Source organism: Camelus dromedarius, chromosome 16 (assembly GCF_036321535.1).
Source record: "Camelus dromedarius isolate mCamDro1 chromosome 16, mCamDro1.pat, whole genome shotgun sequence".
In the NCBI taxonomy this organism is placed as follows: Eukaryota; Metazoa; Chordata; class Mammalia; order Artiodactyla; family Camelidae; genus Camelus; species Camelus dromedarius.
Window position 1 is genome coordinate 53,255,792 of NC_087451.1, and position 23,905 is coordinate 53,279,696.

General features: G+C 42.4%; 1 protein-coding gene, 1 long non-coding RNA gene and 1 other non-coding gene across 3 annotated transcripts in view; 1 reads left to right on the plus strand and 2 right to left on the minus strand.

The window, feature by feature from the left end:
• Positions 1–1,606: 1,606 nt before the first annotated feature.
• LOC116157917 (uncharacterized) lies at positions 1,607–21,725 on the plus strand. Its single transcript, XR_010384658.1, has 5 exons — positions 1,607–2,217; positions 14,521–14,614; positions 15,225–17,599; positions 18,078–18,737; positions 21,517–21,725. It is a non-coding gene; the product is annotated as an uncharacterized LOC116157917 (long non-coding RNA).
• TRNAQ-UUG (transfer RNA glutamine (anticodon UUG)) lies at positions 1,873–1,944 on the minus strand. Its single transcript has one exon. It is a non-coding gene; the product is annotated as a tRNA-Gln (tRNA).
• The window catches only part of B4GALNT2 (beta-1,4-N-acetyl-galactosaminyltransferase 2 (SID blood group)), a 49,072-nt gene continuing 40,049 nt past the window's right edge, over positions 14,883–23,905 (minus strand). The window contains exons 8-11 of the mRNA XM_010987951.3: positions 20,053–20,240; positions 19,159–19,299; positions 17,126–17,345; positions 14,883–16,560 (exon numbers count right to left, since the gene is read on the minus strand). Coding sequence (XP_010986253.2) covers positions 16,355–16,560; positions 17,126–17,345; positions 19,159–19,299; positions 20,053–20,240 — 755 coding nt within the window. The 3' untranslated portion in view covers positions 14,883–16,354. The remainder of the gene's footprint in view (positions 16,561–17,125; positions 17,346–19,158; positions 19,300–20,052; positions 20,241–23,905) is intronic.

Consider the following 23,905-nt stretch of genomic DNA (forward strand, 5'->3'; position numbering starts at 1 on the left):
TCCTTTGAGAATTCACACTATTCCAGATTCTTGATAACATTCAGCATTGTCACTCTGGTGAGTGTGTGATGAGATCTCATTGAGCTTTTAATTTGCATCTTCCTGATGACTAATGATGCTTTGCATCTTTTCATGTGTATTGGTTATTTTGGGTTTCCTTTTTTGTATGCAGTGTCAGTTCAAGTCTTTTGCTATTTTCTGTTAGGTTCTTTGTGTTTCTTCTTATTGATTTTTAAGAGTTTTTAATATAATTTAGATACAAGTTGTCCGTCATGCATCACAAATCTCTTTTCCTATTCTATGGCTTATTTTTTCCTTGTTGGGGTCTTTTGATAAGAAGAACATAGACTATCATATTAATATGGTGACATATATCAAACTTTTAAAGCCTATGTGTCTTTAAAAAAGAAGCTTTTGAATCTTGCTTAAAAAGACGTTCCCTACCTTGAGGTCATGAAGTTTTTTCCTATGTTGTCTTCCAAAGCTTTGTTGCTTTTCCTTTTACATTAAGGTCTATAATTCACATGGAATGTATTCCTGTTTAATGTAAATCAGGAAGAATTTGATTTCGTATTTTTTTATATGGACACTCAGTTGTCCCAGAATAATTTATTGAAAAATGGACCCTTTTCCCTACTGCTCTGTTGTGCTTATTTGTCATAAATCATGCATTTGAGTAGGTGTGGGGCTGTATCTGGGCTCTGTACTCTGTTCCACTGGTATGCACACTATCCTAATTCCTATGGTTTAGAGTTGATAATAAGCTTTAATATCTGACAGTGCAAGTCCTCCCACGTCTTATGCATAGGTGTGTTTGAAGCTGGGATCGCGCATACACACAAATCCATTCAAACGTTTAAGGAGTGTGTAGGGCGCTGTGGGGAGGAGTGCTCCGAAGAGAGACGGGGAGAGCAGTACGAGGATCCTGTTTCCATGGCATCCACCCAAGGCGCGGGGCCGCATAACCACAGTGCCAATCACCCTGAGGGAGATCACAAATGCGTCAGTGGGCTCCCTTGTCACTTATCCCAGAGGGACAGACAGCTCTCAAAACCCAGACACCAATCCGAAGAAGACAACACTCCGTGCACGTCTCTCCCCCGCTATCCCAGAGGTACACCGTTTCCTGCAAATCCCGTGCGCTGGGTCCCGACCCTGGACAAATTCGCCAACAGAGATTCGCTCAACCCTGTGCGTAAACCCCTTAGAGATTCCTGTCGTCTGTTCGGGGGAAATGGCGCATCGATAGGGAGAAAAACCGCCGGCAGAGATACCCTGACCGGCTGAAAACAGACTGAAGAACGGATTCCCTAACTAAGGGTTTTGTTTGTTTTCCAACGAAAGACACGGGCAACCGCACAGGCTACTACCTGAGTACCGGACCGCTAGACAGACACGTCAGTATCTGGCCGACTCCCGGGAGCGCTGACCCGCAAACACACGCGGCGGGTTATTACTTCCCGCGTCCCTCGGCTCTATCGGGCCATTTGGTTCCCGGATTCCAGAGCAGAAATGTTTGGCACTCTGCACATTAGCAAACTGTTAGAAGGATTCCTGGCAGATTTCGGGGAGGGGAAGTCTCCTAGACCCGAAGACTGCCATTGTTCCCCTCGCGCAGCAAGATCCTCGAGCTCCCTTGGGGGTCCCCTCCAGGGTGAAAACTTCCAACTCTCAGACACACAGGGCTGTCTCGACTCTCGCGCACGCGCACTGCGACCCGCAGGTCGGCCGCGAACTGAAAGCATCTTGAAAGAAGGGGAGGGACCCTAAACCGCGGTCTGGTAGGTCACCGGGGCAACTGATCAACCCGAGGTAGCCGCTGCCGCCAGGGACAACCCCAAAACAGGGATTGTAGAACCAAAAGGTTGGGAGAGGTCCCACCGAGATTTGAACTCGGATCGCTGGATTCAAAGTCCAGAGTGCTAACCATTACACCATGGGACCGGCTGGCTGCTCTATGCGGCCAGGAGCCTTCTCAAGCCACATAGCGGAAGCGCCGCGCTGCCTTTCGAAGACGGTGGTGGATGCCGGATCTATTGGGCCCGGACCCTGGGCTCTCGGCCGCGGGCTGCCCGGGCGAGCGGGAGCGGAGCAGCGAGAGCTTCTGCGTCCCCGGAGTTCCAGACGATCCTGGCCCCGGGGTATCATCTTCGCTGCCTCTTTTCCTACTCTCCTCACCGTGTCTGGGAGAAGCCCGGAGGGCTGCCGGCAGGCACGGTGGGTCTCAGCGGGGCGCGGCCAGAGATACTGGGCGGGAGAAGTCCGGCTCCGATCCCCCAGCCCTCGAGCAGGAGGCTGGGCGCTTCGTACTTGCTTATTTATTTATCTACACAGTGTCTTCCAGAAAGGTGGTTCTGGCCGAGCGGAGAGGGAAGTAAACCTGTGAGTGGAAAGACAGTGGTTCAAGGCTCAGGGACCCCAGGTGCGAATCCCCTCTGGGGCATGGGCCCCACCCGATTCTGGTGTTCCACGTGGTTTAAGCCATCCGCGCGAAACGTTTCGCTTCCATTTCTGTGTTCTACTTCGAAATCTACCTGGTGGATGATTGCTTTTTAACTATCTAGGTTAGAATCAGATCAGCGAAAGGGACAGTCCCTTACAATCCCTTTAGGACTTTCTCATAAGATTTAGTGAGCGTGTAAATGTCTAATGTTTATTCTGGTCGGTCCGGCGACAGATAAAATTTTATGTGCCGTTTGCTCAGGAATTTCATTCTTGGAACTTTATCCAAAAGGGACAACTAGGACGAGTGCCAAGGTTCAAGAATGTTCTCAGCTGTGTGGTTTATAAGAATAAAGAATAGAAATTAATGTCCATCAGTGAAAATCGATTAAATAAGTATTGACAATATCTATATAATAAATACTGTGCAGGAATTTAGGGGATAAATTGTTGTATTGACATGAGAAGATACACTGGCCTAAACAAAATAAACCAAAACCGAAACAAAAACCTACTTACCAATTGGTAGGTATAATAAAATCTCACTTATATACGAACAGAAAAGTTGAATACACATGTAATAGATATTTACCATTTATTTACCCTGGGCCATCTGATTGACTCCTTTTCTTGAAGGATTCAACATTGTATAGGTCTGGGTGACAGCAGAGCTATGCTCCAAGACAGACAACTGGCAGCCAGTGTGAACGTGGATGTCCTTAGCTTGGCTAATTGGACTTAGAATCTAGAAGCAGGAACATTTTGTTTGTTTGTTTGTTTGCTTGTTTCTTCTTCTTTTTTTTAGTTTGCATTTTCCTCTAGTGAGGCTGAGCTTTTCTTTTTTTAAATATATTTTTATTGAAGTATAGTCAATTTACAATATTGTGTCAGCTTCTGGTGTACAGCGCAATACTTCAGTAGTATAGGAACATACTCATTTCCCCCCATAAACGTATAGATCCACAGACACTGTTAAAAGAACACAGATTTGAACACAATTAATAAGCTTGTTGGCTTATTAGAGAATACATGTTATTTTAAAGTCACTTGGACTAGGTACCAGGTCCTAAAAGGAAGTTCAATAAATAAGAATTAGCATCAGGCTGAAACTATCTTCTCTGTCTATAATATAATACAAATAGAAATCAAAGGAGACTAACAACAGAAAGTATTATATGCTTTTTTGCTAAGTGCTTACACACATATACATATTTATTGAAGTATAGTCAGTTTACAATGTTGTGTGGATTTCTGGTGTACAGCACAATGCTTCAGTCATATAGGGACATACATGTATTTGTTTTCATATTCTTTTTAACCATAAGTTACTACAAGATATTGAATATAGTTCCCTGTGCTGTACAGTATAAACTTGTTGTGTATCTATTTTATATATAGTAGTTAGTATCTGCAAATCTCAAATTCCCAGTTTATCCCTTCCCACCCTCTACTTCCCCGGTAACCATAAGTTTGTTTTCTGTCTGTGAGACTGTCTCTGTTTTGTAAATAAGTTCATTTGTCTTTTTTTTTTAGATTCCACATATAAGTGATACCATACGGTATTTTTCTGGCTTACTTCACTTAGAATGACATTCTCCAGGGATATCCATGTTTCTGCAAATGGCATTATTTTATTATTTTTTATGGCTGAGTAATATTCCATTGTATAAATATACCACATCTTCTTTATCCAGTCATCTGTCAATGGACATTTAGGTTGTTTCCATGTCTTGGTTATTGTAAATAGTGCTGCTATGAACATTGGGGTGCATGTATTTTTTGAATTAAGGTTCCCTCTGGATATATGCCCAGGAGTGGGATTGCTGGGTCATAAGGTAAGTCTATTTTTAGTCTTTTGAGGAATCTCCATACTGTTTTCCATAAAGGCTGCACCAGACTACATTACCATCTATAGTGTAGAAGGGTTCCCTTTTCTCCAAACCCTCTCCAGCATTTATTATTTGTGGACTTTTGAATGATGGCCTTTCTGACTGGTGTAAGGTGATACCTCATTGTAGTTTTGATTTACATTTCTCTGATAATTAACAATACTGAGCATTTTTCCTTGTGCCTATTGGCCATTTGTATGTCTTCCTTGGAGAATTGCTTGTTTAGGTCTTCTGCCCATTTTTGGATTGGGTTGTTTGTTTTTTCTTATTAAGTTGTATGAGCTGTTTATATATTCTGGAAATTAAGTCCTAGTCAGTCTTATCTTTTGCAAATATTTTCTCCCATTCCATAGGTTGTCTTTTTGTTTTGCTTATGGTTTTCTTTGCTGTGCAAAAGCTTATAAGTTTAATTAGGTCTCATTTGTTTATTTTTGCATTTATTTCTATTGCTTGGGTAGATTGCCCAAGGAGAACATTACTGATATTTATGTCGGGTAGTGTTTTGCCTATGTGTTCTTCTAAGAGGTTTACTGTGTCTTGTCTTGTGTTTAAGTCTTTAATCCATTTTGAGTTTATTTTTGTGTATGGTGTGAAGGAGTATTTTACCTTCATTGATTTACATGCAGCTGTCCGGTCTTCCCAACACCAGTTGCTGAAGAGACTGTCTTTACTCCATTGTATGTTCTTGCCTCCTTTGTCAAAGATTAATTGACCAAAAGTTTGTGGTTATTTATTTCTGGTCTCTCTATTCTGTTCCATTGATCCATATGTCTGTTTTTGTACCCTTCCCATGCTGTTTTGATTACTGTAGCTCTGTAGTATTGTTTGAAGTCTGGGAGGGTTATTCCTCCAGCTTCATCCTTTTCCTTCAGTAATGCTGTGGCAATTCTAGGTCTTTTGTGATCCCATATAAATTTTAGGATTATTTGTTCTAATTCTGTGGAAAATGTCCTGGTAATTTGATAGGGATGACATTAAATCTGGAGATTGCTTTGAGTCATATGGCCATTTTAACAATATTAATTCTTCCAATCCAAGAACATGGGATATCCTTCCATTTCTTTAAGTCATCTTTAATTTCCTTAGTCAATGTTTTGTAGTTCTCTGCATATAAGTCTTTCCCTTCCTTGGTCAGATTTATTCCTAAGTATTTTACTTTTTTGGATGCAATTTTAAAAGGGATAGTTTCTTTACTTTCTTTTCCTGTTGATTTATTGTTAGTGTAAACTGCCACTGATTTCTGTATGTTAATCTTGTACCCTGCTACCTTGCCGAATTCTTTTATTAGCTCTAGTAGTTTTTGTGTGGAGTCTTTAGCATTTTCCATATAGAGTATCATGTCATCCACATATAATGGCAATTTTACCTCTTCTCTTCCAATTTGGATTCCTTTTATTTATTTTTCTTGTCTAATTGCTATGGCTAGGACTTCCAATACTATATTGAGTGGAAATGGTTACAGTAGGCATCCTTGTCTGGCATGCCCCAGATTTTAGGGGGAAGGCTTTCAGCTTTTCACCATTGAGTATTATGCTGGCTGTAGGTTTGTCATAAATAGCTGTTATTATGTTGAGGTATGTTCCCTCTATACCCACTTTGGTAAGAGTTTTTATCCTAAATGGATATTGAACTTAATCAAATGCTTTTTCTGCATCTATTGAGATGATCATGTGATTTTTGGTCTTTCTCTTGTTGATGTGGTGTATCACCTTGATTGATTATGTTGAACCATCCTTGTTTCCCTGGGATGAATTCAACTTGATCACAGTGTATGATCTTTTTTATGTGTTGTTGGATTCTGTTTGCTAATATTTTGTTGAGATTTTTGCATCTGTGTTTATCAATGATATTGGCCTATAGCTTTCTTTTTTGGCAGTGTCTTTGGCTTTGGTATCAGAGTGATGGTGGCTTCATAGAATGAGTTTGGGAGTGTTCCCTCCTCTTCAATCTTCTGGAAGAATTTGAGAAGGATTGGTATGAGCTCTTCTTTGTATGTTTGATAGAACTCACAGTGAAGCATCTGATCCTGGACTTTTGTTTGCAGGGAGGTTTTTTATTGCTGATTCTATTGCACTTCTAGTGATTGGCCTGTTCAAATGATCCATTTCTTGATTCAGTTTTGGTGGACTTTATGTTTCTAGAAACTTGTCCAATTTATTGCCATATAGTTGTTCATAGTATTCTCTTATGATTTTTTTGTATTTATTTGGTGTTGGTTGTAATCTCTCTATTTTCATTTCTTATGTTGTTTATATGTGTGCTGTCTCTTTTCCTCTCGGTAAGCCTGGCCAGAGTTTTGTCAATTTTGTCTACTTTTTTAAAAAAACAGCTCTTGGTTTGATTGATTTTTTCTATTATTTTTTAAAATCTCTATTTTATTTCTTTCCTCCCTGATCTTTATTATTTCTTTCCTTCTGCTGACTTTAGGTTTTGTTTATTCTTCTTTTTCTAATTCTTTCAGGTGGTAGGTTAGGTTGTTTATTTGAGATTGTTTTTCTTTTTTGAGGAAGGCTTGTCTCACTATGAAATTCCCTCTTTGGACTGAAGCGGGAACATTTTAGAACTCAGTCTGCTGCTGGTGGTGGCTGTGACATCCGAAGTCTCAGAGAGCAGTGATGGCAGCCATGCCATGTCCATAGGCAGCAGAAGTGACATCCTAACCAGACTATCCAGGATCCTGACTTTGGCTGGGTTGCCTAGTTTCCTTTCATTCTTGCTGGTCTTTCTGAGTTTGCTTTCCCTCTGGTGCTGTGAGCCATATGCCACCCTTCCAATATGTCCCTTTCTTACATAAGGTACCCAGAGTCCATTTCTGTTGCATATAATCAAGAACCTGCTTAGCTGAAACCCAAAAAGGTCTGTTGATGACAGTTACCTCCCAGGAGTAAACTTAGGAAGGCGTGTTTTTGTATTGCTTGGAAAAATCGTTTACAACTCTTGTATATTGTCAAAAGAAACACTAACAATTTTCCATTTTGAGGAATGAACCAAACTCCCCTTCACCTTCTGTGGTGAGATAAGTGTGTCCCTTAAGGCTGGAGTGACTTAATATCAAGTTGACACAGCATCGAATGACTTTAGCATCTCTGGACCTCAGCTTTCCCATTTCCTTCTTACAAGACTCTGTATCAGCTAGAGTGTATTGAAATTAATTTTACAAAAGCTACTGTAGAAATCCTAAAGGGTGATGATTATATCCTTTGAATGTGTGTGAGACATAGCTCCCCCGTGCAGTGTGAGGGAGAAGGCATGACTACCTTCCTACCCCCATTCTCCCTACTCCCACTCCCTAGTTCTTCCTTTGCAGGTCCCTCCACCTTCCTTCTCGGCTTGAAAATAATCTCACCAGCCCAAATGAAATCCCCCATGCGTGCATTCCTCAAGGATCGTAAAAGGATCATCTCCCTTACAGCTTTCGTCATTACTCACTGGAATCATAAGAAATTGAATTCTGGGGCTCAGTCTCCCATCTTCCCTCCCTTTCTGCCTTGGTTGGGCTGTGAATTCCTTGGGGGTCAGGGCCTGGGACTTGCTTATCTTTGAATGGTGCCTTTCCAAGCGTGTTCACTGAACCCCCCAAGAGGACACAGGAGAACTTAGGAGGAAGAAACAATATTCCAGTTTTGTGTTGAGACCCTTTAATGTCACATTCATTTTTTTTTTTAATGGAGGTACTGGGAATTGAACCCAGGACCTCATGCATGCTAAGCATGTGCTTTACGACTGAGCTATACCCTTCCCCCCACCTTTTCTTTGTTTTTTCTTCTTCTTTTTTTTTTTTATTTCTTAAAATGATAACAGAGATGATGGAGACAATATGTAATCTCCTTGCCCCAGCATAACTAGTTTCTTTTAAAATAAATCCACCGCTCATGATATCCCAAAGACGGCATCCTATGATGTCTTTGAGAACAGACTCTCCAGCCTCTGCAAGGTGGATCCTGAGGCATGCGGGGTATCCAGGTCTCTGCCGGAGGTGGGGTTAGTGTGGCTTCAGCTGTGCGACCCGTGACTGAGGGCTGAACTGGGGCAGGGGGAAAGTACAATGAGGCCAGGGGTTAAGAAAAGAGAGTTGAAGTCTGGGATTAGGGACTTTAAAGATACTCTCCCAAGTTCCTTGTGAGCCTGTAAACGAATAGACAGTGGAGTAGGGACAATAATGCTTTCAGTAGTCAACATGGAAAGTAGTCATATTCACTCTCAGGGCTATGTCAGTGAGTTTCTTGGATCCATGCTGGGCTGCTCACACTTGGCCGGGACACAATCAGCCTTGCTCTCTGTCCTCATCACCCAGGATAGGTGATATCTGCCACAAATCCCTACTTTGCCCTGGGAGCCCTGGTTATGTCAGACAAGCCACCAGTGCCTACTTGTGCAGGGTGACAAGTGATACCCTGAGTCTCCAGCTCGCCCCACCCAACTCCTATGCCCAGCCCCCTGCTCTGGGCCTGGCATTCCCCAGGCTCTAAAGGGAAAATCTGGCCACTTACTTTTTTTGAACAAGGCAACATCCACATTTTATCCTTTTCTTGAATGTTTTCACTTTCTCTTTTTAAGAAAATAAGGGTATCTTTTTATCTTTTCAGAAAATAAGGGTAAAATATTTATGGAAAATGTAGAAAATGCAGTAACGTAGAAGGGAGATTTTAAAGTAACTGCAATTCCAACAAGCACTTTTAACACTGCATGTATTTCAGCTCCTTTTTTACAATGCGTTTTTACATAGTCAGTCTCACTATATATATGATTTTATGTTCTGCTTTTGCAGTTAACATAATAAAAATGTTAAAAATATTTAAATGGATAATACATGAGCATAATACAAAATTCAAAAGGTATAAAAGGAAAACAATGATAAAAAACTTTCTGACTATAATTTTTTTCTGTTCTCAGAGGCAACTTCTGATACTGACCTCCTAGAGATATTTCATCCTTATATAGATGTACGTACATATGCAGAATCCTTTTTTATTAAAAAAAATCAAAACGTTGTCCTGCAGCTGATTTTATTTACTTAGCACCATGTATAGATTATGGTTCCATAACAGTACATATAAAACATACCTCATTGTTTTTCAAAGGCATTTCATTGAGATATTATTATTTATTGAGATATTAAGATGCACACATCTTAGCTGAAGAAATCAATTATTTTTTACAAATGTATACAGCTGTGTGATTACCACCTAGATTAAGATATAAGGCATTTCCATCACCCCAGAAAGTTCCCTGGTGCCTTTTTCCAGTCTTTACCTAAATCACTACTCTGGTTTCTATCACCGTAAGTTAGTTCTGCTTATTATTAAAGTATAGCGTTTTGCAATATCTTTTGTGTCTGGCTTTTGCTAAACATAATGTTTTTGAGATTCATCTGTGTCACTTTATGTATGCTTTTCATTGCTGAGAAGTACTCCATTGTATGAACATACCACAATTTGTTGGTCCATTGTCCAGTTGATGGGTTGTTTCCAGTTTGGGCTTAATATAAGTAAAGCTACTATGACCATTCCTGCACAAATCTTTTTTAGTCTGAGGTCTACACTTAGGAAGGGAATTGCTGGGTCATAGGATAAGTGTACATTTAAGTTTGTGAAGAACTGCCAAACACCTTTCCAAAGTGGTTGTACAATTTTACAGTCCCACCAGCAACGTACGAGAGCGTTCCAGTTGCTTCACATCTTAGCTAATAGGTGCTATTGTTAGTCATTTAAGTGCAACCATTCTGGGAGGTACATAATGATCTCTCCTTGTGCTTTTAAAAAAAAAATTCTTAATGTTATATTATTTTGAAAATATTCCCCTCATAGTTTAACATAATTTATTGGAATTTTATCAAATGAAAATGACATCCTAGGGGAAGGGTATAGCTCAAGTGGTAGAGCGCATGCACAGCATACACAAGGTCCTGGGTTCAATCCCCAGTACCTCCTCTAAAAATAAATAAGTAAACCTAACTATCTCCATCCAAAAAAAGAGAATGACATCCTATACTTATTTTAATCCTATGCTTATTTTAATCACTAGACACTAATATCAAGCAAGTTCTAAGTCTTATGTGGTATTCTATGGCAAAAGGAGAAAGAGATTCTCTTTTAATGGCATATGATCGTGGCTATCGCATCATCACTGTTTTGGGGACAGGCATAATTTTAAATATTTTGTCCTATCATCACTACAAATGAACATTTTCTCATTAGACTGATAGTTCAACACAGGCTGAGACAACATGATAAAATGTTTAATCTAAAGAAGCCAAATAACCCTAACTCTGATGTTCTCATTGGAATATCACCAGAGAGCTCAAACTTATTCTCCTCCCCCCGCCTCTCCTGTGCTTTTAATTTGCATTTCCCTGATGGTTAATGCTGTTGAACGTATCTTTTACGTGCTCACTAGCCATTTGATATCTTCTTTTCTAAGTACTTCAAGCATTTTGCCCATTTAAAAACAAACTGTCAATCTTACTGATTTATAAGAATGGTGTATATATTAATATATATGGATTCTTTGTCAAATATTTGTACTGGAGGTATTTTCTTTCAGTCTGTGGCTTGTGTTTTCACTTTCCTAATAGTAGTGTCTTTTGATTAGCAGAGAGTTTTAACTTTAATCACGTCAAATATATCCGTTTCTTTTCCTTTTAGGATTAGTGCCTCTGTGTCTTTGCATGCAGGGATCTGGGATATTTCCAAGCACGTGGGATAGGAGAGGAGTTTGTGCAGTTATACAGATTACTCAATTACATAATTTAAAAACGTGGTAAAATTTAAAGATGGATGAGGGAATGTAGGTTTTATTTGGGAGACACGTCTGAAGTCAGATCAAGGAGGCTGATGGGAAGAAAGTTGGCTGGAGCATCCAGGCAAAGGACTGAATAAAGGAGCCAAATATAGACACGAATCTTCTGTGCAGGTCATTAGATGTAGGTTTGGGTGGAAAAAATGGGGTAGAGAGCAGTGGCTTCCTGGGAAGCTGGTGATCCTGAAATTGTTGCTGGTGTGGGCCTATCAAGACTAGAAGATCAAGAATAGGAAATGGTAGCAAAACCTCAGGATCTCGGCATGTGTTAGTGACTTCATACAGTCACCGTGAAAAGTTTTAGGCTGAGGCAGCCTGTTTTAAAGCAGGTGTACTATAGTTTTGCTCAGACTGGCTTGCAATCTAAGTTTACTGGAAGTCCTGTAATTTGAAGCCTTGCGGGACTTGAAAAACTGAATTGTCTACCCCACGAGAAAGCACCAACCGGAACAGAAGACTTAGAAGGAGCCCAATCTGAGCAAAAGACCAGCCTACTGCACTGCAATGCTTTAAACATTTTTCTGCCCATGAAGAGGAAAAACCTGGAGGGGAAGAGCAGATTAAAGGTGGACTCCCTGTACCTAGATGACTGTTTTGAATAGCATCAAGGCAGAGGCCACTTAACTGAGTGCCGGCGGGGAGGCCAGGTGCAGAGACCTGTGGTTCCAGAATGGATTTCTCAGTCTATGTCTAGACAAGATGTCCAGAGTTGTCTGAAAGGACAGAAAACCTGTACATTTCAAGGAGTTGCCAATAAGATCTCACTGGAAATTCAGTTTCCTTAAAAATCTGACTGATGACAGCAAGTGAGTTTTATCTCCTAAGGCCATTCCAGGCTTGCGAACACCACTAACAGGAAGTTGGCAGTCATAGATGCATAGGCCTCAGAAAGGTCACTCTGCCTAATGCCCACGCAGTTAAGGATTGAGAAGTTAAGGGCCAAGGGGGCTCCTCTTGAAGAGAACCTGAATGGTTCTGGATGGTGCCAGATGTTCTAAGCAAGCCCCCATCTCTGCCAGGGCTTAGAATCCTGTCGGTCATGGGACACCTGTGGCCTGTCCCGCCTCTGGGCTTCAAGCTATATATGAAACAGTTTAAGACAGTTTGGGTCAAGTTTCTGGTACTTTTAGGCAAATGCACTCTAACTGATACACTTTTTTTGTAGTGGCTTCATATATAAATTGTTGGTCTATCAAAAATCAAAAATAGTTGGGGAGGGACCTTCCTAAGAGAGGGAGAGAATGTCCAGAAGGAAGCGGACCCCAGTCCCATTTTCACTTCAGCTACATGAAATGGACACACCTCTGCATGCAAGAAAAAGGCCACTAGCCCAGCAGCCAGTGAGATTCTTCCTTTCTGAAAGTCATGGCAATTGTCTTTTCCTGAGCCTGGTCATGGGGCGTAAGGAGAGGAAAAACTTGAGAATGGACTTGAGCGCCCCCTGGAGGCCCACACAATTATTTGCACCAAGTTGTCCCAGAATTTGTAGTTAGCAGGGTGTGAGTATCAGAGGGCTGCCACTGTCCTAGAGGGATAACTTCGCCTTTGGTTTGGTCCAGGCTTTTTAGATGTGTCTGAAATTCAAGGCTGGCAGGAGGCCTGTGTGGCAGTTATTGTCTATGACCTAATTTTTGCTTCTAAACCACCCAAAGAGAAAACCTTTCATTTATGCCTTTCTGTTTTGAAAACACACAGACATACAGAATAGTTGTATTATTTAGGGCACTTTGCTTATAAGTCACAGGAACCAACTCAAATTAGGTTAAGTGAAAAAGGAGAATGATAAGGGTATAGTGTTTCACAAAACCCTAGGGCAGGACTGTAGCCAGACCTCAGGAAAGAACCAGAAGGCTGTCAGGAGTCTCTCATTTCAGCTCCTCTTTGTGCTTACATCGAATCCTTGTCTTGCTGCAGACCGGCGGAAAGGGGCTGCTCCACTGCTCCTGAGCATGAGGTCTGAGGTCCAGACACCCACAGAGCCCCGCTTGATGATCGAAGGCCCAGTTCCAATTCCAAGAGAGACAGTCCACTTGGCTATTGGTTCAGGAGCCTGCTTCTCTTGGTCCAATATATTTTGACCAGGGCGTGGGGTCCTCCACTCTCTGGGTGGTGGATCTATTTCTGGAGAAGAATTCCTGGAAAATTGGCTCACGTTTTAGGCAGACATCCTACAAGAGCTCCATTTTAACTACTCCTCCCTGCTGGAGGAAAAGGTTCCAGATTGTGGGACAGAGAAGGGGATGTTCCTGGAACCTACCGATGATAACTACAGCACATCAGGACTCCCTGCTGGGGGGTCGTTGGAGAATGCTGAGTAGCATGAAAGCATACATATCTCCCTGTAGCGGGAATGTCAGCAACAGGGGAGCGGGGTATAGCTCAGTGTAGAGTGTCTGCCTAGCATGCACGAGGTCCTATGTTCAATCCATTGGGTACTTCCATTAAATAAAAAAATAAATAAACCTAATCACCCCCCACAATAAAAGTGAAAAAACCAAATAAGTTTTTAAAAAAAAATTTTTTAAAGAATGTGAGTAATTCATTGGGAGACAGGCATTTCTTTTTTGGAACAAATTAAATATTTTTCTAAACATTTAAATATTTTATTTGTATTTTAACTATTTTTATATATTTAAATATTTAAAAGCTATAATAACTGAAGCCAGCAAACTATTAAAATAAATATTCTATTCTCTTACTTTGACAAATATATCTTTATAAAAGCAAAATTAAAAAATGTTGTAAAGCTATGTTGTATGCTATGTAAAGCAAACTAAAAAATGTTTTGTACTTAATTTAAACAAGTCTTTGAAAATTTAAGTCATCAAATATTTTTATAAAAAATAAAATTATTACCATTTTAGCATTCAATAGCCACTTTATACCCAATGTAAAGAATTGATATCGCACTTCAAGCATGATAAATCCAGAACTACGTGTGTGAAAAATTAAAGAGCGATAAAAATTGTTTATTATTTTTAAATATGCAATTCTTGTGAACACCACATTAATTTTCTAGTACTTTTAGAACCATGAATTGAAAGGCAAGAAAATAGACACTGGGTAATAGGCAAGACTCTGTTGCTATTTATGTTATCTGAGAGGAAGAATTTGACCAAGTTTAAAATGTGTCTTTTTCTTTTCCCTAAGCATTTTGCAGCTCAAATCTTACTGGCATCCCAAAACACTGTCCACAAAGGTTCAGTGCATTTATATGCAATTGTCTTTCGAGAACGTAAGGCAAGAGGTATGGAGAAGCATTTCCCTAGGGTCTGAGCAGCGTTTCGTCCCCAAAGTGGGTATTTAGGGAAACAGGTTATATCCTAGTGCTGAGTGACAGAGATGCCCAAATGTTCATCAGTAAATACTTGTGTTTATTTTTTCCCTCCAGTTTTATTGAGATATAATTGACCTGCAGCACTGTAGAAGTTTAAGATGGAGACCAGAATGATTTGACTTATATACATCATAAAATGATTATCATAGTAAGTTCTGTGAACATCTATCATCTCATATAGACACAAAATTAAAGAAATAGACAAAAACTATTTCCTTGTGATGAGAACTCTTAGGATTTACTCCCGTAACCACTTTCATATATAACACATAGCAGTGTTAATTACATTTATCATGTTGTACATTACATCCCCAGTACTTATTTATCTGATAACTAGAAGTTTGTAACTATTTACCACTGTCATCCAATTTCCCTTTCCCCTACCCACCACCTCTGGTAATCACAAATCTGATCTCTTCTGTGATTTGTTTATTTTTGAAGTATATACATATGTCTGTGATATGCAGAGTTCTCTAAAGCACAGGACCCAGGTAGGGGCTCTTTGCCTGCATCTACTGAATGGAGCAATCCAACATCATCCTCCTATATAGCTGTGGTTATTGTACATAAAATGCATGAACTATTGCATGAAATGATTTTGCATATCAGTTAAAGATGTAAAAGCTTTTGCAATAGAATCTTTATGACATACACAATGGAATGAGGCATGTGCTCAGTTCTGGTTTGGGAGAATAGAAAATGATTGTCAGTCTCTAGCCAAATCTGAAAAATGCTGAATTAACCCAATTTCTTTACAGCAAGACTTCTCAGAGCCTTTAATATACTAATGTGAATTGCGACTTTCCAAGAGGAAGATACAGCATGCAGTATTTTTCCAAATTCTCTGACCACCTAAACATATGTCACGAAGTCTCCTTAATATGTCACAGACACATTTTCAGAGACCCAGAACTACCCTGGGCCATCTTCAGTAGGAAGGAGTAGAAACCAAAAGGCAGAGCTAGTGCCGCAGCTGAGGAATCTGCCAACTCCCAAGATAACGGAGAGCGCCACTCTGCAGATGACATGGCTCTTGAGTGGTCAGCAACTGGTTTCAAGGCCCTGGAACTTAGTGGCTTTGCCACTGCACTTACCCTGTTTATTGTAGCACCTCAGCACATTGTCCAAGTTCAATCCTGGGCACTCTGGAATGTGTCTTTGTGATAGGGAGTCTGATGCCAGGGAAACCTTTGTTCTGACAGACAGTGGACCACCTCAGTGGTCTCCTCCCTCCAACTGCCTGCAGCCCAGCCATCTGCCAGGCTCCGGTGAGCTGACTCCACAGAGCCTTCCTCAGCTGCTCAGGCCCTTGTGACTTATTCCCTCCTCCGAGCCTCTGACCTGGGCCGCCCAATTCTACTAGTGGACCTACCTGAACCAGGCTGCCACTTCCTCGAGGCAAGGACCTTGGGATATTCACATTATTTGAGCTCACAAGGTAGGACTAAATAAAAATTCGTGAATGACAGTGATGTTGGAGATGATCTGTGATACCATTTCCACCAAATAACCCACAAGGACTCAGCAGCCATCTTTTTAACCAAGGATACCAACCCATCATATACTTTCCTATGACATGAAATGAGATGATGTGACATACTGCATTTACAGATGCTTCATAAATGGCGAAGCATCATACAAAAGCAGGCAATAATTGGTAATAATCCAGTCTCCATTGCCCTGATCAGTGATTGGTCCGTTTCTAATGACCTTAGCTTTTGATTGGTATTTCCAGTAATTGAGCCAGACCCACCTCCCCGACCCACTAGCTGAGTATTGCAATGTTCATCTTATCTGGAGTTTAAATTTGGATAGCCTAACCACCGATTCCTCTCTTTTAGATACCCACAACCAGTCACCCTAGTGCTTTTCTGATGACCAGACACCTTTATGTAGAGCAGTGCAGATGGTTCTTGAAGTAGTGGAGAGCCAGCTTGAACTGGACCTGGCCTTTGGTGTTGGCCCGGTATGTGCTGTAGGTCTTCTCCAGGGTTGCCAGCTCTGGGTCCACCACTGAAGAACGGGACTGGTGACCTATAATCACGTTTGAGCATGACCCCACAAGCAGGCTCCCGAGCCCATCAATGAAGAACTCTGCCAGGAGAGAGAGTGCGGGAAGGAAATGTGAGCTTCCACCAGAGACCCAGGGTCCTACTGCAGGTCTGGGAGAAGGGTTAAAGGGAGGGGACACCGATTATACCCCTGGGGATATGGGGAGGTTCAGCCCCATGAGAAGCCACCTGCCCAGGCTAATGAGTTGGAAGGACATACAGAGAGATGGGCAGAGAGACACAGATGGGCTTCTAACTGGACGGAACCGTGGATTCCAGGACTGAAGGGAAGGAGAGGGGAAAGAGGGGCAGCTCTGCGGCTATAGCTAAACAGGAAAAGATGTCTGGAAAAGGAGGAGCAGTGACAAGGTGTGAAAAGAGGGAGGGGACAGCTATAGGGAGAGGAAGGGGAAGGGTGTCTCAGAGAAGCAGGAACAGCCTCTGGGAGACAAGGAGTCAGAGAGGGTGAAGAGCTCGCGAGCTCCCTGGTTTGCGGAGAAAGGACAAGTTCCCGAGAGCAGCGGCACACGGCTTTCCCTCGGAAAGAACAGACCCCTGAGGTCAGTCCACAGCCCACGTGCCCGTCCTCACTCATCCAGCCGCCCCACCTGAGTGAGCCACCCGCTGCAGGCGGGGGTCGAAGCCGACCCTTTGGAGTCGCTCTGTGTGGGCCAGGAAGAAGTTGACGACGCCACTGGTCACCACGCAGCTGGGGAAGCCGTCCAGGGGCCGGAAGAATCCTGACCTCCGGTGGAGACAGTCCCCATTCTCACCGCGCTCCAGCAACAGCTTAAACTGGAACACGTTTCCAAGCACGCTGCCGCCTACCTGGCCGGTGGGCAGAGAAATCTATGTTAGAGAAAGAAGACTCAACATCCACAGAGCCTCTGCCAGGAAGTCTTACCGGACTGAACCTCAGCTACAACAAGAATCATGCCCTTTCTCTATCTACCCGTCATATTACACTTATACCCAGCCCAGACTGCAAACAACTTCTCTGCTCCGCGGACCCTACAGCAAGCTCACTCCTTTCAGAAGGCAATTCATTCCCTTCCGTCAGGAGGAGGGGTATTTGGATGCAGGTGAGAGGCAGCCTGCGCGTGCAGTGGTCCCTATGTGGACTCCCTGTAGCGAGCCATTTGTCTCATGCTGTCTTCCTCCACCCTCTGCTCCTGGCTCACTTCGATGCGCTGCCCGTCCGCACACTCAGGGGAGATGTGTGCATCTGTGTGTTCAAGCCCTGGCAGAACAGGCCGAACAAGTACCTCTATTCCTGAACCGTCATAATCATCTAGCCTGGCACAGCAGAGTCTGATCATTGTCCCCCATCACCTGTTCTTTCCTTCCTCCTCTTAGTAAATGAACCCTCTGAATTTTAAGGAGACTAAATTAAGGTATAGCCAACTAAAGATGAAATTTCCCCACTTCTCTCACAAGGTTTGACCATGTGTCTAAGTCTTGGTTGAAAGGATGTAATTTAGGATAGAAGTCTGCAGCTTCTAAAAGGATTACATTCTTAAAAGAAAACTGCTTGTCCTCCACTCTCTTCCATCCATACAGCTGAGGACCACAAAGCTGCATGAACAGCGGGGAAGGAATCTGGTCCAGGACGACCCTGCAAGCAGAGTCTAGTGCCAGCCTGGATTCTTACACAGGCGGGAAGTACACCTTCTATGTTGTTTATGCTATACTGATTGAGTAGCTAAGAGACATCTTAGTTAATCCAGATGCTTTGGGAACTGTCCACCTGGAGTGAGAGGACTGGTCACGATGCTACTTTTTATCCATTTTCTTTTTTTTATTATTAACCATTTTATTGAGATATCTTTGACATATTAAAATTATATATATATTTTAATTTATACAGCCTGATGTTTTGATATCAGTATACACTGTGAAAAGATCACCTCACCCAAGCTTATTAACAAATCCATCCCCTCTGTGTAGTATAGCTATCTTCAGAAATTTCGAGAACACAATGCAGTATTATTAACTCTTGTCACCGTTTTCTTCCCTTTTCTATATGTAGATTGACTTTTGATGTTTTGCTATTTTTTTTAATGTTATTAAGGCCATGTGTGCTTTTACACCTTTGCACCACTGACATTTTTTTAATGGTGTGTGGCAGAACCAGAGCACCACTCGCTTTTGTCCCATCCCAGTCCAGGGAGGAAGTTAGAACTGACGCATAAACACACCATTTTAAAGACAAGAATGTTGGTGAGTTTTGTGGGGGTGGGGTGTGTGTGATTTGCTTAAAGAAAAGTAAGAATGGAGGCAGAAGGAGAATCACACGTTTGGAGGGGTGGGTATAGCTCAGTGGTAGAGTGTGTGCTTAGCATGCATGAGGTCCCTGGTTCAGTCTCCAGTATCTCCCTTAAATAAATGAACAAGCCTAACTACCCTCTCCGGCAAAAAATAAATAAATAAACTGCCACTTAAAAAAAAAAAAGGAATTGCATGTTTGATATCTGATTCCTGTGTGATGGGCTCAACCCTGGGGCTGCACTGCCTCGTCTCCTGCATCAGCCTCCCCACTCACCTCCTCATCTCTGTCCTCGCACACTTTCCTCTCTTCTCCTCCCCTTCCCTCTCTTACTCGTCAGATTGCAGTAGGGTAGACCCGGCAACTCTCCCTTACCACGTCCAGTTCGGTTTTCTCCAGGACATCCACCAGCACCTCAATCTTGGTCTTGTTGTTGAAGATAAAGTCATCGTCCACCCAGAGAACGTATTTGGTGGTGACCTGAGATATGGCCAGGTTCCTACCAGCAAACCAACCCTGTGAGTGGAATGAGGTTAGATCCGTGGTTGCCGGCCCTGCCACAGATTAGCATCACCTGGGAGCTTTCTCAGTTCCCAAAAGCCAGGCTGCACCCCAAACAGTGGCTGAGGACCTCTGGGTTAAAGGGAGTTCATGTCTCAGAGACACTGGAAGGAGGACAGTGACTGTCTGGATCAAAGATTGAGACAAAGAAAGGCTAGAAAGCCCTTCCTTGGCCTCTGGCCAAAATAGTCTGATAGAAGTCCTTGTGCACGTGACAGTCTTTGTGGTTTTCCTTCCATTTCCCCTCCTGTTGCCTGGAAGATGTGGGGGGATGGGACACTCTGGAATGTATAATATCCATTTCCTTCTGTGTGGGCTTTAAGGAAGGTGTGTGGGGAAGAGAGAGACACACGCCAGCGAGTGTGGAATCATAGGGATGAGAGGTTCCTCTGCTACTGGATCTGCACATCAGGAAACCTGAGAATGTCAGACACCTCAAGTCACTTAGGAAGACCTCAGTCAATTTCTACATCAAGTGTGAGGAAAGGTGGGTTACCTACCCCGTTAACACGGGAAAAGGGAGAGTGACCCGATTTCTCTGTGAATTGGGAGTGAGCAAGGGGACTCAGAGGAGGGTCCTACCCCTAACCACGCCCAGATCCTGCTGCCTTGGGAAGGCCACTGAAGCAGCCCCATCCAGGATAGAATGGGACTCTGGGGCCCTCTTGTCCCAGGACCCAGGTGTCTCCCCATCTGGGAGGGACGTACCTTTCCAAAGGGCATGGTGTAATACTCCACGTGGTTGTCATTAATTTTCAGGGGCTCCTTGCTGTCATCAGCCACGATCACGGTCAAGTCTGGGTAATACTGGCGAATGCTCTGGATCATGGTCTTGAGCTTGTGGGGACGGAGGAAAGTTTTGGTGGCAACAGTCACCAGGTCTCTGAGCTTCCTCTCTGGGCAAGAAAGGGTGGAGGTTAGAGCTCTGTCTTTGGGAAGCCTCACTATCTTGAGTTGCATCATTCTGGGGGTTTCTTTTTATGCCACGACCTCTCAAGTGTTTGTGGACCTCATCCCTCTTGTACACAGTTGGTGTTTGTTAGTTGGATTAGAAAATAAATATGTTTAAAACATACCCAATTTGTTTAAATGTTATGTCTTCTATTCTAGAGCCTCTTTCCTGGTTCTGTTGGCTCCACACTGCTGTTTCTTACTGTCTACCTGGATGCTTTATTTTATGCTTGCCTGTCTGCACTTGGTTTGCACCCTGCCTTCATGTTGGTACTAGGCTTTGAGATGCACAGAGCTTTGCCCCTCAAGGGGTTTAATAGGGAGGGTCACGGAGCCCAGGAAGAGGAGACAAGTTCTAAAGGACTCAACATGCCTTATCATCAGCCACACTCCTACAGAGGGAGGCTGCCTGGTCTTTATCCTTGGGGAGATGCCAGTGGAAACAGGTCCACCTGGAGATCAGAAGGGCTAGACCAGATTGTGGGTCTTAAGGTGTGTGATTTACAGAAAAGGTTGGAGAAAGGACAGCTTTTCTATGGAAAAGACCCTAGGCTGAAACAATTGTAGCAGCTGGTGTGTTTGGGGGTTCAAGCCAGGGAATGGTGCCACAGCAGCTGATGGGGCACATGGGACGTGGGGTGCGGTGGGGTCAGCTGGGGTTAGTGCACACTGAAGCCACAACTCCACCTATTGTTTGTGGGTGAGTGCTCCGGAACCCCATGGCAGAGCCACTCTCTTAGAAAGACAGAAATCAGAAGTCATTCCAGAACCTCTTTTTTTTTTTTTTTTTTTAAATAGAGGTACTGGGGATTGAACCCAGGACCTTGAGCATGCTAAGCACACACTCTACCTCTGAGGTATGCCCTCCCCTCCCTGAATCTCTTTTTTAATAAATGTTGCACCATTACCCAGCACCTCCTAGGTCTGAGAGCGAGGGGAGAGATATTAGTAGAAATGAGACAGGAAGACAAGAGTACAGCTATTTTGGAAAAGGACCTGGGGAAGGCCTTGGCAAAACAGGCCTTTCAAGCTAAAGTAGAAAGACCCTGGGGGCCTGAGTCCCAGAGATAAAAAGCCAGGCTCACAAGAATGAAAGATTAACTTCACCTCTCACACGAATGAGTATACCTAGTTGTCACAAGACAAGAAGCTCAACTATCAATTTTACCTGTTCCTGTGCTTTCTCGCAGAGAATTCTCATGCCTTTCTTTCCCTCCACAGAAGCACTGCCTATTCCTGAGAGCCAACAATGGAGCCACCTGCAGCTGATCAAAAAAGTTTGAGGATTTCTGGAAATTATCAGTGATCATGAGACAAACCCTCCTTTTTGTTACAAAAGCAATTCGCCCTTTCTACTCTGGGAGCTGGCCCTTTTTTCCTGTCTTCTCCCTTGTGCACAAGCCATCTATTTGAATAAAAAGTTTTGCTTGCCTAAGAGTCTCATGGAAGTGGAATTCAGTTCTGTAGTACTGGCTGTCCAAGAATCTGGAAAGGGCCTGGTAACAGAATCAAGTAAATCATGTTCAAGAGCATGTCCAGTGAATCCTCTCTTCCCCTTTCTCTTCTTAGGCCACATGACAAGTTTGGTTCTTTTGTTATAGTAAAGAGGGGTGGGGGGTGGGTATAGCTCGGTGGCAGTTCGCATGCTTAGCAGGCAGGAGGTCCTGGGTTCAAAACCCAGTACCTCGATTAAAAAAATTTTAAAAGAACAATAAAAATTATATATAAAAAAAGAGAATCAGGGGTACGAATCATCATAGGAGATGGTCAAGGTAGGGGACTCCCAGCCTACTTAGCATTGTGCTTTGAGATTCCTTATTGTTCCAAACACATAGCAATGATAAAGAAAAATGCAAAGATATAGCAATGTTCAAAAATAGACAACATTTCTTCCAAGGAACAGATATCAAAAGCAGTGAGCAGAACCGGAGCTGGGCCTGCTGCAGTCTGGGGTCAGAACAGCAGAGGAGGCTGGGAGGCTGAGCCTGAGGGTTAATGGGATAAAAGTGTCTCATAGGGTGTGTGGGTCCACAGCCAGGCTTGTTGCTAGAAGCCATGGACTGGGTCAGTTGCACTCCCTCTGTTTCTCACCACATACTACCTGCTGGGCAAGGAACCGAAAACAGCTATCACTCCTGCACACACCTCTGGATGCAGAGATGATACCACTTCACAGCCAAGTTCTGTGCCAAGACACCCTCAGGCCCAGAAACTGGCTCTTCAGTGATGCCAATATCATTATAGGACAGGGACCCCAAGACTCCAGTATAAAATGATGGACTAGGAATCTGGGGCTACTGAGAGTAGAAGCAACTGTAAAGCTGTGAGGTGGGAAGGAGTCAGGAGAGAGACAGAAAGGGGAAGAAAGAGGGAGGGAGGGAGGGAAAAACAAAAATAAACTAGCAAATGAAAGCGCCCCCTACTCAAGATGAGCTCACAAGCAAAAATTCCAAGACACTCCAACAAAACTAGTATGAAGGACAATAGCCAGCAAATCTACCCTGTGCAGATGAGTCCACTCTAGGTAGACAAAATAACAGAGAAGTCTGAAAAGGACATTAAATGAGAATGTTCAAAATCTCTCAAGTGATAAATGACAGAATCACACATGTGAAAAAGAAAATATGAAACAAAAACAGGCATAAATGAAATGAGAGTATTTGGATATGAAACCAACTTAAAATTGTTGAAGATAAAGGTAAAGTAAACCAAAAGGGAGACATGACTTGAGATGTTTTTTAAATGTTTTAACAAGCATAAGATAGAACTATGAACAACTTTATGATAAAAAAAAATAGGTAATTTACATCAAATTTACGAGAATTCTATAGAAATATTTTGACTTTGAATATAAAATTGATTCAATGGACATACAGATCAATAACCACTAAAGACATGGAATTGATATTTTAAAATTTCTCCCCTTTATCTCACTCCTTCCCATTCACATTCCCACCCCAACCACCTCCCCAGTAACTTAGACCAAAAAAAAAAAAAAAAAAAAGACACAAGGACCAGATAAATTTTAATGAAACTTCAAGAAACATATTATCCCTATTTTATTTCAATTCACTTCAGAAAATAGTGAAAAAAGAGGAAAGCTACCCAATTCATCTTATGAGACTTGTATAATACTGAAAACAAAACTGGGCAAGGACATTACAGGAAAAAGATAGTGTCAGCTTTGAATACAGATGCAAGACTCCTAAATAAGACAGCAACAAATTTAATTCAGCATTTAATCACATAATGCATTGCAATCAAGATGGGTTTGTTCCAGAAATGCAAGAACAACTTCAACGGCAGAAAATCAATCAATGTAAACCACTCCATGAACCCAATTAAAGGAGAAAAATTATTCCAGTAGGTGCAGACAAATTACCTGATAAAATTCAATATTCATTCATAATAAAAATTCTCAGCAAGGGAACAGAAAATAGAAATTAGAAACGGAAAACTTTTTAGCAACAGAAATGGAAGGAAAGAAGGAAACTTTCTCACCCTGATACACCTATACATTCCTATATAGCAAACATAAATGGTGTAACATTAGAATATTCTTCTTAAAGTTAGGACGAGTCAGAAGTGCCGGCTCCCACTGCTACTATCT